This window comes from Helicoverpa armigera, chromosome 10, assembly GCF_030705265.1.
Source record: "Helicoverpa armigera isolate CAAS_96S chromosome 10, ASM3070526v1, whole genome shotgun sequence".
Lineage (NCBI taxonomy): Eukaryota > Metazoa > Arthropoda > Insecta > Lepidoptera > Noctuidae > Helicoverpa > Helicoverpa armigera.
Genome location: NC_087129.1, coordinates 12,109,306 through 12,121,850, shown reverse-complemented (window position 1 = coordinate 12,121,850; position 12,545 = coordinate 12,109,306). Strand labels below are relative to the sequence as shown.

General features: G+C 36.7%; 2 protein-coding genes across 3 annotated transcripts in view; one reads left to right on the top strand and one right to left on the bottom strand.

Moving 5' to 3' along the window:
* LOC110374190 (uncharacterized) overlaps positions 1-12,545 on the top strand; it is a 111,537-nt gene that overhangs the window by 29,030 nt on the left and 69,962 nt on the right. The window lies entirely within an intron of this gene.
* Positions 1,109-11,557, bottom strand: LOC110374189 (zinc finger matrin-type protein CG9776). The gene is made up of 14 exons (XM_021331789.3): positions 11,088-11,557; positions 10,266-10,470; positions 8,688-8,881; positions 8,427-8,554; positions 7,368-7,496; positions 6,935-7,038; positions 6,654-6,772; positions 6,067-6,376; positions 5,533-5,656; positions 5,087-5,179; positions 4,084-4,232; positions 3,530-3,666; positions 2,857-3,014; positions 1,109-2,598 (listed from the first exon to the last, which is right to left on the bottom strand). The coding sequence occupies exons 1-14, from the start codon at positions 11,460-11,462 to the stop codon at positions 2,088-2,090; spliced, it is 2,736 nt and encodes a 911-aa protein (XP_021187464.3). The 5' UTR covers positions 11,463-11,557; the 3' UTR covers positions 1,109-2,087.

Genomic DNA, 12,545 nt, shown 5'->3' with positions numbered 1-12,545 from the left:
GAATCGCTAATGCGTTAGTAATCTTTGAGTTAGTGGTTGGGTTAAATGCTTAGGATGCGCTAAAACTTAAGTTCACATGGACGTTTTAAACACAAACACCCTTTACAAATATGTTTTTAAAAATATGCCCATCATCATGAACACAGCTTTTCACTCATTCTATCATCATTGAACTATGATTAGTTAAGTACTCACCAAACTAGTTTATTTGCCGTCTATTTTTATTTCATAGTCGTTGTTTTCTGCCATCTCATGGTGTTTAGGCCACAGTCATCATGATGACGTAACAGTGAATGATGTTGCTCGCGAGATGTCTTATCGCTATCAGCTAATACATTAGGTCACGTTCACGATACCGCTGTTTATGTTCGGCGGGGATGCGTGAACTCCGCCTTATCATTAATATAACAATGAGGCTGAACTTAGAAGTTTTTGAAGCAAAAACGCGTGACGATAAATTAACAATTTAATTATTTTTTTTTACCTTTTTTTGAGAATAAAGAATGCTAGATATCTCGATGGTTTCACACTGCAAAGGTCTGCAAGTCTGCACTGCAAGGATTTAGGGGTTCGATTCCCGGGTCAGGCTAAAATTGATTTGTGTATTTTTAAATGTTTACAGAACAACTCTGCCCAATGGTAACAGGGCATTAATCCGTCGTCTCCAGCGCCTGTATAAAAGCAGTCATTAATCCTTCAGATGCAAACGTGACGTAGGTAGGTACATTAAAGTAAATGAAAAACTCACATTTTGTTAGGTGACTGAACTGCAGTGTGTCTACCTATAAAAACATTGAGGGATTTATCCCACACGAAGCTACTAAATGAGGAAAAAGATTTTCCTGTGAGGCAAATGACAGGTGAAAATGTATCACTATTCATTCCAATTTTATTTCAGAATCGTTAACAATTCCATTTCTTAATACATAAACATATTTTACCAGCCTTTTTGTATGATTTTTTGTACCAATATAGCCTATTAATACTAGAAAAGCTAGTATATAGCCTATTAATACTAGGAAAGCTAGTATTAATAGGCTATAACGGAGCTATAGCTTTGAAGCCCGCATAAGAAGAGGAAGAACTGAAATGAAGTAAAAACATCCAATTATTTTAACATGACATTTATTTCTCATGTAAACATATGTAAGTTCAACTTAATTAAATTGATTTGTTAGAACTTTGAACCTTATTCCAACACCCTCAATGGTCAATTTGATATTTCACATAGCCTTTAGTCAATATTCTAAACAATTAATTAAGCTACAATAAACATAGCCTACCATAGTAAAAGAAAGACAAAAAAAAGAAATGATTAACATTTTTATACACAAAAAAAGAGATTAATTCAGAGATGCCATACTATATACCATCCTATGAATCATTTTGTTAAATTGGGCAACATTTGTGTTTTTTTGTCGATTTTTAAGTCCATCAATTTTTAAACAGTTAATCATTATATATATTGATTCGGTTTAAAGGATCACAACAACTTAAACATGCCTAAGTGCATCTATAGTGCACTAAGTCAAAAATGCAACGGTCAAATCATGAAAGACTTATAATTATTGTATTGCAAACCTAAATTAAATTAGGATTTCAGTAACATACGCCTGTAGTTAAATCTAACACCCATAAAACATTTATTAAGCTCTGCTAATGAGCTTATTAATAAAGGGGACAATTCTTTCTTAGTCAAACAAAATACATAAAATACTAAATACCGTTGGTAATAAATGTGACATACTGCTGCACTTTCAGCAGACCTTATATTCGAATGTAGTAGTCAAATACCCTTGCAACCCCAGTTAAGTTAGCCTTAAGTGACTACTGAGCAGTCGAAATGTACGGACAAAACCTATTCTGCCATGAAATGACTTAAGACGTGCAGAGTTACAGTTACCGCGAAACCACCACGCATGACTCGCGCAATGTTCCGTCATGACAAAAAGTTTAGCGAGAACCAGGGACGTGGCTTGTATATGAATTATAATTAGTTTAGAATTGATAGGAAGAGGTTAACTTTGGCGTCAATCAAAGGTTAGGCACGGTGAGTATGCGTCTCAAAGGACCGGAAAAAGAAAGTTCTAGATGCAGCCGACATCAGATGCGTCGATACCCAGCATTGCCAGGTCATCCATTTCCTCCTTCTTCTTGGCAACATTTCCGTTTTCTTCCTCCCTCGTTACGGGAGTGGGGGCCTTTGGAGGGGGATTCTGGTTCTGGTTCTGATTCTGATTCTGTTTTTTCTGATGTTGCTGCTGCTGTTGTTGTTGTTTATGCCTGTTTTTGTTATGTTGCTGTCTAGGCTTAGGGCTGGGTACTAAAGGAACGTGTGTATCGTACAACTGTGTTCGCGGCTGGAAGAGGGAAGCGTTTAAGTCGAAGCCGAACATTTGGGTCATCTGTGTTTGCATTAAAGGAAGGGGAGGGAAAGGAGGCATGACACCACCGAGGCCGGGGACGAAACCAGGTGGTAGCGGGAACAGCCCGTCGCCTTGAGATAAGTCGGGTTTGACGTCCGTCGGGAAGATGATGTCGAGAGCCTCCTGGAAGTCTTTCGGTAGTGTTGGCTGCGGCGGTTGAGGTGTTTGAGGTCTGTGAACGAAATTGTCTTCGTTAATGTGGATACAACGCCTTCGGATCTTGAGACCATCCCTAACTTTAAGCATGATTTTTATTTTCTTTTACGTCACAGTCATTAAAGATAAAAATTCAGCAAGATACATAGGATTAACAAGAATGCTAATATTATTTTTTTCCATAAGATGAGGCGGGATTCTGATGGAATCTAAAGTAGGTTTAACTTTGTAAACTGAGCGACTTTGACTGAGTTAGAGTGCAGTGGGTACGTACGGCATGAGCGGCGGCGGCGCGGGCGCGGGCGGCGGCATGTAGGCGAGCGGCGGCGGCGCGGCCAGCTGTGTGGGCAGCGCCAGCGCCGGCGGCCCGATGTCCACCTGCTGCTGTCTCTCGAGCTGGGCACGAGCTATCTTCTCCTTGAACTCTGCCACCTTTGGGAACAGTAAAACATGTACCTATGTATATTGTTTAATATTTGTGTTATGATAATAGGGTGTGACGGAATAAATAAGACAAGGTTGTCGCAGTTGAATTCGCGGGCGGAGCATCAGTGAAGGCGGAGTGAGAGCGAGGCGCGAGAGTGGCGCGGCCGAGGATGCGAGCGCCGCGGCACGCAAACTACACATCTTAGGGTACAAACAAAGTTGACCACTGAACACGCAACGTCACACTACATAACTGTCGTGCCCACGCTTGCAGCCGCGTCCACTGGAACTCTGTTGGTGCCTGTAGGCTAGAAACTACATATGCTCGATCACGCCCGTACTATTGGTGTAGTTGCGTGCGCGTACACTTGATTAAATCATAGTATGAATGGTTTTATGAGTTGAATTTAACAACTCCTATTAATCTGTTTAATTCTACGAAACAAGACAACAATATATTATATGTTTGACATTAAATACTATTGATGTAAAAAATAGAGTTGACATGCTGATCTTTTTACCTTTTTCTGTATCTCAGCATCCATCTCCTCTCTGCGTTTTTTGGTAACTTCTTCCTCTTCCTTCTTCTTCTGCTCTTCTTTCTTCTGTTCCTCGGTTTTGGAAGTCTTTCCCAAATGCTTGTAAACAGGCATTTTTCCTATAGCAGACACGTTATACAGATATGTTCAGTACTAACAGTTGCACGAGTATGTAATGTGTATGGATGACAAATGATTTGTGGAAGATGAAATGTTAAATTATATTTTATTTATAATATTTATTAGCACAAAAATATGTAACTATAAAGTAACAGGTAACTTTTTAAGGAACCATTCTACTTTATGGGTATTTTATAGCAGCTTGGTACATTCTAAGGAAAAAAATCCCACTAATAAAATAATGTGGAATAATTTACATACTCATTTATGATTTTTTTTTTAAAAGCAAACCAATTCATTACATATTATTAAAACCAAAATCTGAAATAATAATTTTTTTATCCTGCCTTTAGGTCTTATCATATTATATCAAAATCTGAAGGCAAGTTTCTCTCCTGTCTGTCGTGTATAGTTACCTATGAAGGGCATCTTCCTGATGTCGGGCTTCTTGGCGTCCTGCCTGGGCGGCGTGTCGCGGCGGCGCGAGTCGTCGCGTCGCTCGCGCGAGGTGTCGCGTCGGTCGCGCGATCTCTCGCGTTCGTCGCGCGTGCGACGTTCACTTTCTCTGTATCGTCGATATTTTAGAGGAAATATATTTTTTGACTTTGGTGTTTTTGAGACCTTTTGAGTTATCACGTGCCGATACTTTATAACGTAAACAGGTCCAATTGGTATATTATATATTATACTTTTTTTTACAAACTACATCAAAGGACAATGGGCGATTCCGGTCCAAATGTCCACCACGAACGGGACCTGTATGGCTAGATAGCCCGTTATATGTAGAACATTTTTTGTTATGAGAGTAAAAAAAGATATAGTGCCGGAAAAAAGTTATAGCAAAATCAAATAAAACATTTTATAGATTTTTTCAATTTCAATTTTTCAATTACGATTAGATTTTCGTACTTTCTGTTACTTTTGACAAAATAGAATTGTTTATTATAAGAGAGAAGACACCACCAGTTACATCCAACTTTCTTAGATCCAGGAACCGCTGAGTATATTCAAGCACTTCTGGCGCCTCAATTGGTTAGTGATTCGTACATCCATCGGGCAAAAAAATATGGGCTATTTATATGCAAATGTGTGTTACTCATCTTAGTTTTAGATAAAATGCGGAAATCTTAGTGGAATAAAATAAAAAATAATAACGATAACATACAAAAACTACCGAAAATTAAGAATACAGTTTTGGCTATAACTTTTTTTCGGCATTGTTTTTTTTTTTACTTTCTCAGTAAAAGTTACTCTAAATTAAGTGGACTATTTAATTATATAGGTCTCGTTCGTGGTGGACATTTGGACCAAACTTCATACATTCTTGCCCAATCTCCTTTACATTTTCATTAGATACAAAAGAATGTACGACCAATTAAAATGTATCAGAAAGAAATTAAATTATTTATATATACAAACCTGAGTTTCCTGGACACATCTGCGATGGAACGTTCTCGTTCACCATGGTCCGGTGATCTACGCTTGTCTTCATCCCCTTTCTCTTTCTTAATTCTAAACGAAAATACACGAATAAATGTTAGAAAGTTTAAGATTTTTTTAAACAGGCTAAACTCTGGAACTACCGGACCGATTGAAAAAAATGTTGGTATGCAATCCTTTTAAATGTTGAAAAGTTACTAACATAAAAAAAGAAAAAGAGTAATCATTATTTTATTTGTTCGTATACTGAAGACTTCAAAAATACTGGACCTTTTTGAAAAAATCTTTTGTTGGGAAAGCTAGACTATTCACGAGACGCGAGTGAAACCCCATATTTTTATAAACGTTAGTATTAGGATTATGTTTTCTAAATGTTTGTAGGTATACATGAAAGCATATTTCTAGTGAACAAAAAGTAATGTTACCTGCTCTTGAGCGTGTCCAACAGTTTCCTATCGTTGTCATTGAGTTTGTCCATCTGTATGTTGGACATCCACTCCGTAAGCGACTTGTCATCGCGCGGCTCCACCTTTATCTTTGATTTCTTAGCTAAAAAACATTTACTATTTAAAACGAGACACTAATGGCCACTGGAAAACTACAAAGATTGTAATAAAATATATAGATATAATAAAATAATAGATAGAAAACTTAGAAGTATTCAAACAATTCTCAAGGTAAAAAAGATTGGAATGGGAAAAATCTTGTATTCCTCATACAAGATTTTTTACAGATTACGGGCATTTTTATTCATGTCGTAGCTAACTCTCTGAAAAAGCCGTTCGACGCCGCACTATTTCTATTATAAGGCGTATTATAATCAACTGTAGTGTTGAACGTTTCAAGGACCTCAAGTATACATAACACTAAATGAGTGATTGAACGTAGCTTTTAAGTCAAACGGCTGGCTGTTTCATTGAATGGCTACAACATCAAAATATTCAAAATCAGCGACTTACTTTTAGTAAGCTTCTTCTTCTTAGGCTCGCTATCAGAACTGCTGGAATCACTGGACGAGCTGCTACTACTCTTTCTCTTACTCTTCTTCTTTTTATCCTTCTTTTTCTTCTTATCTTCTACCACGGGAGGGGGAGAATCTTTCCTCTGTTTAGTATGAAAGCCATCCTTGTTGAATGTGATGGTATGTGCCGTGTATTGAGCTGGTTTCTCATCAGAAGTCTTGCCCTTGGTAGCGCGGAACTTTTCAAACGCTTTCTGACGGTCTGACATCCAGTCTGTTTCCCAGTGCGGGTTCTGTTCTACAAAGTTCTGTGGAGTTAAAGGTAGTTTTTAGTGAATTACAAAAATGTGTATGCAATATTTTATTTTGGTGCACTGAATTTTGTAAACCAACTTCAAAATATGTAAATGAAAAAGTACAACTTCAGAAGATTATACTGAATAACAAGCTTTCATCGCTGGGATATGATGAAATACAACAATATGCTCTTACGTAAAAAACAAAATAATTGTGGTAAATAACGTGGAATCCTAGATCATATACTTAAATGTAATGGTTTATGAAGGTAAATTAACTGTTACTCACAGTATAATTCTTGGAATGTACAACGGATTTGAGATGCGCAGACGCACAGTGCAGGTCGCCTATGAACTGATCGCATAGCTTGCAATACCACGCGGTCGACGGCACGAAGAACTGAAGGCCTATTGGAAAAAAAAGAATGAATGAATTTTCATTATGTAGCTAAAAAAAAATGAGAATAAAAATAAATAGGTAAAGACAAGTTATCTTTACCATAATGTTCAGTAAGTCTAAAGTTTAATTATATTCTGAAATTAACTGTAAATAAATATGATTAACAATACCTTTGATAGGCGTTCGTTTAGTAGGCGCTGCTGGGAAACTGGGGAAGCCTTCGTTGACCCCTGCCACCGTATGCCATGGCGCTTCCATATGTGCTGCTGCCATCCTGTGTAAAAAATACTTTTGTACGACTGTAACACAGGTAAAAGTGAATGGATCAAAATGATAAAAGAAAAATATGTGTTAATTTATATGTAGGTGCGACCTATAAGCAATTATTGGATTGGATTTCCTGGTCACCAGTGCCTGTCTTACCAAAGGTATCGGTTTGTCCAGATATATGGAATGAGAAGGTCAGATAGGCATGCGCTCCGCGTACAGTACTGCTGCATGCAAACGTGGTACTCAGTTGCGGGTTAGATTGAAAGTCTACCCTAACTACTTGAGAAAGGGCAGGTGATTACTAAGGTCAGGAAAATAAAAAGGTATACTCACTTATGATGTGCCGGTGAATGCAAATGGTTCAAATAATCCTTAGCAGTTGGCGGGAACTCGTTGCAGACTCTGCACCAGTGCATCTCCGGATCATAGTACACATAGTTGAACTTCTTGTTCGAAGGAGACCTGAGAATTTATTTATTGTTATAATTATACTGTTAAAGGTGTTAGAACAAAAGAGGCGGAATATTTCAGGCTCACGGTTGATAATTCTCGCGTTTTCATGGCAGTTCCAATGGCGAAGAAATTGAAAAAATATAAATTGTTTTAGCCCGGATTTGTTTTTAATATCTTCGGTTTTTTTGAAAAGAGTTTTGTGTTGAAATATATAAATCTTCTATGTGGCTTCAATTCGAATTCAGATTTTTACCGACTACCGACTGGAGGTGCGTAATACAGAAGATGCATTTCATTTCAATTTTCCTTGACACCTGCAACTGTTTTGAAATATTTTTTTTGTCACAAATATTTTTAAAGGTTAATAAAACAGCAAAAATAAATTGCAAAAACTTTAATACACATGTAAAAATACTAATACAAAAATACTTACATAAAAAATACACAATAGAGAGGCAAATGGTAGCATATGTAGCACTTGTCTAAAAAAGCAATTACATGTTACAAAAGCTTACATTTTACAAAAAAAAACTTAATTCATTTTATAATTTTTTTGCAATCATATAAATAGTTACATGCCACCTATTTCATTCTTATCACCTTATGTGTTCTACAATATTTTTAAGGCATCACAAAATAGGTTGTATGTAAGCAGAGTCCATCGATGATAATTTTGAAGCTTGTTCCATCTTGAAGGTCACCAATGTGTCAAAGCGAATAGCTCTCAAGGGCACGCGAAAGCGGTGCAATCCTGCTTTTGGGAGAAATATAGAAACAAAAATATCGTTTGTACACACATTCGATAACATAATGAAAGTTTATTTTATTCAAATGCATTCATGGACAAATAATTAACATGTTACACAACAATGAAATAAACTTCCATTTAATGAATAATAAATAAAAATTGTAATGTATAAAATGAAGGCAGTCACACACCTAGACTTTCGCTTGCGTTCCGCGGAGTCTGCGTCGTCGTCAGGAATGTCTGGTGCCTCCTCACCGATGATGCCGTTCAGCATGTCCACTACATTGTAGATCGTCTTCAACTTATTCTGAATCTCCAACTATAAGAAATGCATCCACGCCAACAATTACAAAACCTTACGAGACAAGCCTTACATTAAAGCAGAAGTATAGACAAATATGAGCGGTAATCCTTAAACAATAAGATATATTTTTGTGTGCTGCAAGTCAAACCTGTAACTTGGTGTTTTCCTTCAAAAACCTCTTGGTGTCCGGGCTGGGCGAGCGCTTGGCGTCTCCCCGCAGTTCGTTCCGTTGGTCCTTCAGCGTCTCCATCTCTTTCTTCAGTATGTTTGATTTCTTTATGTAGTCTTCTCTCTGTTTGGACAATGCCGCTTTCTGGTGACGCATTTCAGATTCGATTGCAGCTGCGAAAACATTTTGTTACATTATAAACTATATAAGGTGAGCAGATTAAGCATACTGTTATATTATGAACTGTTCAAAGTAATCTCAAATTTTAATAACAATCCGATGATCATTCAATATAACAATACACTTAATGAAAGCAAAATATATGTAAAGAAGTGTTCTCTTAGCTGTCATGGACCCAATTCTGCTAAAAACCTCTAGAGGCAGTTCCAAGCATATGTACCTCTATTTCGGAACATTTTGACTCAGTTAAGTATCATGCAGGGATTGCAAGAAATAGCAGAATGTGGTTGTAGGCGGAACAACATATTAGTTAAAGCAGTAAGAACATTTCTTCTGCAGTTTTCTGTTGACTTCTTCACACTGGTATTTAAAAATGTAACTCGTAGTAGACCTTGCCTATGAGAGTGAGCTTACAAACTAAACAGAAACAGGAAAATATAACAATCCTGGAATAGAACATTCTTACATAACATTATTATGATGTCAGGAAACAGGTGGATACAATACCAAATGCTTATATTGTGTAAAAAAATAAATAGGCTGACACATGCATTGATTAACGTTAGTTAATAACTGCTTCACTCTAGTAAAATAAAGCAATGATTGAAACAAGTTTCAATGGACTCAAAATCTCCGATCAGGCTAAGAAAATCAGCTGTAGTGAGTATGGCAATATTTCAAAATATTATATCAAGATAGGTAATTGCTACAAGTAAGAAATATCCATTAATTACACACTTAGTTCAACTATTTAGAAAAATTACTTGACAAGCAAGGAGTTTGCCGGTGGGCTCTGGATTTTAGATTTAGCAAATGTTGTTTCAATTAAAAAATATTTTATGAAAACCTATTAGGCTTCTGTTTCAGTTATTTCTAATACTTTAGCCTTATACAGAAATCCTATTTAATGAAGAAGTCTGTATGTAGAATAAAAAATTTTAAATGGAAAAAGAGAGATTGGTCTGATTTCTTTAACAATTTGTTCTTCATAATGTTTGAGTTTATACCTATTTCAAAATTAGTAAGGAGATTAATAATAATATCAAGGTTAGTTTCCCGGGACAAGGTAATATTATATAAAAAAATACACTGCTTACAATGGACAATAGATTTATAGCTAGCTACATAGAAATAATAATAAAAAAATACTACTTATTTAGAGTTTAACCCATTCTACAAACAAACAAGTCATATAGAACACAAAGTCCTTATCAAGTAACACAACAATACACCAAGATTTTTAAAATTTTAAATCTTAATTGAGTATATAAAAAACACAACATTTAAAACTTATATTAAACATGGAAGTTTCTGCAGTACATACCTGTAAATAAAAATGTTTTAATACAAAATATAAAGAGATAGAGTAAAGCTTACCTTCTTTCTTAATCTGATCTTCAATATTATTGAGGAACGGTGCTGGTGTAGCTGTCGGTGGTGGTGGTAGGGACATCTGGTTCCAAGCAGCCATGTCCGGAGGTAGCGGAGCTGGGGGCACTCCACCAACAGACGGGAAGTCATCATAGATTCCAGAGTACGATGGCTGGTAAGAGCTCGGGTAGCTTGTTGAAGCCAGTGCTGGCTGTTAATGAATAATAGATAGACATTAATACTTATATATTTTTTAAATTTAAATGTAGTATTTTTTTAGCAGCAAGCAATGTAAAGCTTAAACCTGCCACATTTTTACCTAAAAGCAGCTTGTAGGTCAAATGCGAGTCTATTATTTAGACTGAGATGCAAAATACTATTGAAGCAGTGTAGAATTAAGTTTTGTATGTTTACATACTGACCTGATGTTTGTTTTACAGTATTTTCAATACAACTGACTGTCAAGAATAAAACAACTATCAAAAACTGTACACTGTAATAGTTAAAGTCTTAGCAGAACTTTAAAATGTTGTAATTTGTTACATGAATCTCAATTTGCAAATTGTTTACATATTTCTGACAAAGGACATTTATGTATCTTGGAAGAACAAAGAAAATCAAATATTCTGTGCTATCCAAATCACAGTATTTACACAGTAGCTTAATTAAAACCAATTTCATCTTTCTACATGAGAACAACTGAACCAACATGACATTGTCTATTAAATTTAAGATTCAAGGCTTCTTACCAATTCTGTAGCTTAAGTTTATGATTGTTGCTTGGTATATAGAGGGCTTTTTAAATTGAAAATTGGTGGAATACGATACCTCTGTTGGAGCAAAAGACGGCGGCGGCGGCGCGGCAGCGAAGGTCTCTTGTTGAAACTGATTGTCCCATAGCTCACTCGGTTCAGGCAGCTTCGAGATCTCACTCAGAATGTTCTCATCAAGGAGGTCCTTATCGTTCTTGCGTGGTGATCGGCTTCTTCGCTTGTCGACGTCGTCCCTCCGGGGCGGCGTACGGCTTCGCTTTCGCATAGGCCGGGCCCGATAATCATGATGGTCACGATTCGGTCTCTCCCGGTCCCGGTCGCGGTCGCGTTCGCGTTCGCGTTCACGCTCGCGATCTCTTTCCCGGTCCCATTCGCGTGCCCTATCCCTATTGTAAAAGGATCTGTTGTCTTTTCTATGATCACGAGACATTGTTTATAATTATTTCAGATTATTTTCACAAAACTTAACGCTATGTACAACACAAAAAAAACACACGCTATGTTTGACATTAGCGGCGGCGCCATTTGTGTGTTGCTGGCCTATAAAAATATTATTTTGTAGTGTACTACGAGTGTTGCCGCTTTTCTAAATATTAAAATACTCTAAATTTTGAAAGACGTAAAGACATACTCTTCAGCTTTTTTTATTTAAACTTATCTAACTAGATGTTTCCCTTATTCCTAGCAGAGAGAGTACTGTGGGTGTGTCGGTCAAACATACCTACTTAGTTTGTTACAATAATTTACTTGTGACATTCACACTCATTTCTTATTTTATGTAGGTAATACCTTCGCGAACTCCACTTTGTACTCCGTTTATGTACTTCCCTTATGTACACGCTTATTTCCTTAAGAACTCTTAATACATAGTCCCTTGTATAAGTACTTTCAGCGGCGGCGTTGCCTTGGTTAGCATCCGGGGCGACTACCTATTGAGCACCCACAAAATAAAATCACAGACCTATCTTATAATGCTAAAATTGCGATTTATTTATTACTAGCTTCTGCCAGGGCCTTCGTCCGCCTTAAATTCGGACTTTGTGTAAAGAGATGAAGAAATATTAAACCCCAGGAAATCCAATTCTAAATCTATGAGTACCTACTACCACTTCACCTAAATAGTAATAAAATGAAGACTATTAGTAATTTGTAATTGGACGAATATTTGTGAGTCAACCATAAAAGGTAGACATAAATAAAATATGCTGTCATGAGATGTTTTTTATATATTTTTAAGGAGAACATTTCCGTCATACAGAGTTTCTGCGTAGCTTTAACCATTAAGCTTGCACACGCGACGCAAGCTAAAAAATGGAGTAACTTCGCCCTTTTTCCCAACATTTCTCTTCACTGCTCTGCTCCTATTGATCGTAGCCTGATGAAAAGTATCCTATAACCTGCCCAGGAGTATGAAGAATAATTGCACTAAGTTTCATTAAAATCCGTCAAGTAGTTTTTGTTTCTATAACGAACATACGGACAGACAGACAAAAATTTTACTGATTGCATTTTT

Coding starts and splice junctions, on each gene's coding strand:
- LOC110374189 (XM_021331789.3), bottom strand. CDS start 11,462: ATGTCTCGTGATCATAGAAAAGACAACAGATCCTTTTACAATAGGGAT. Junction 7,039..7,367: donor CATTCACCGGCACATCATAA/GTGAGTATACCT, acceptor TTTTTTACACAG/GATGGCAGCAGCACATATGG. Junction 5,180..5,532: donor TTGGACACGCTCAAGAGCAG/GTAACATTACTT, acceptor ATTTTCGTTTAG/AATTAAGAAAGAGAAAGGGG.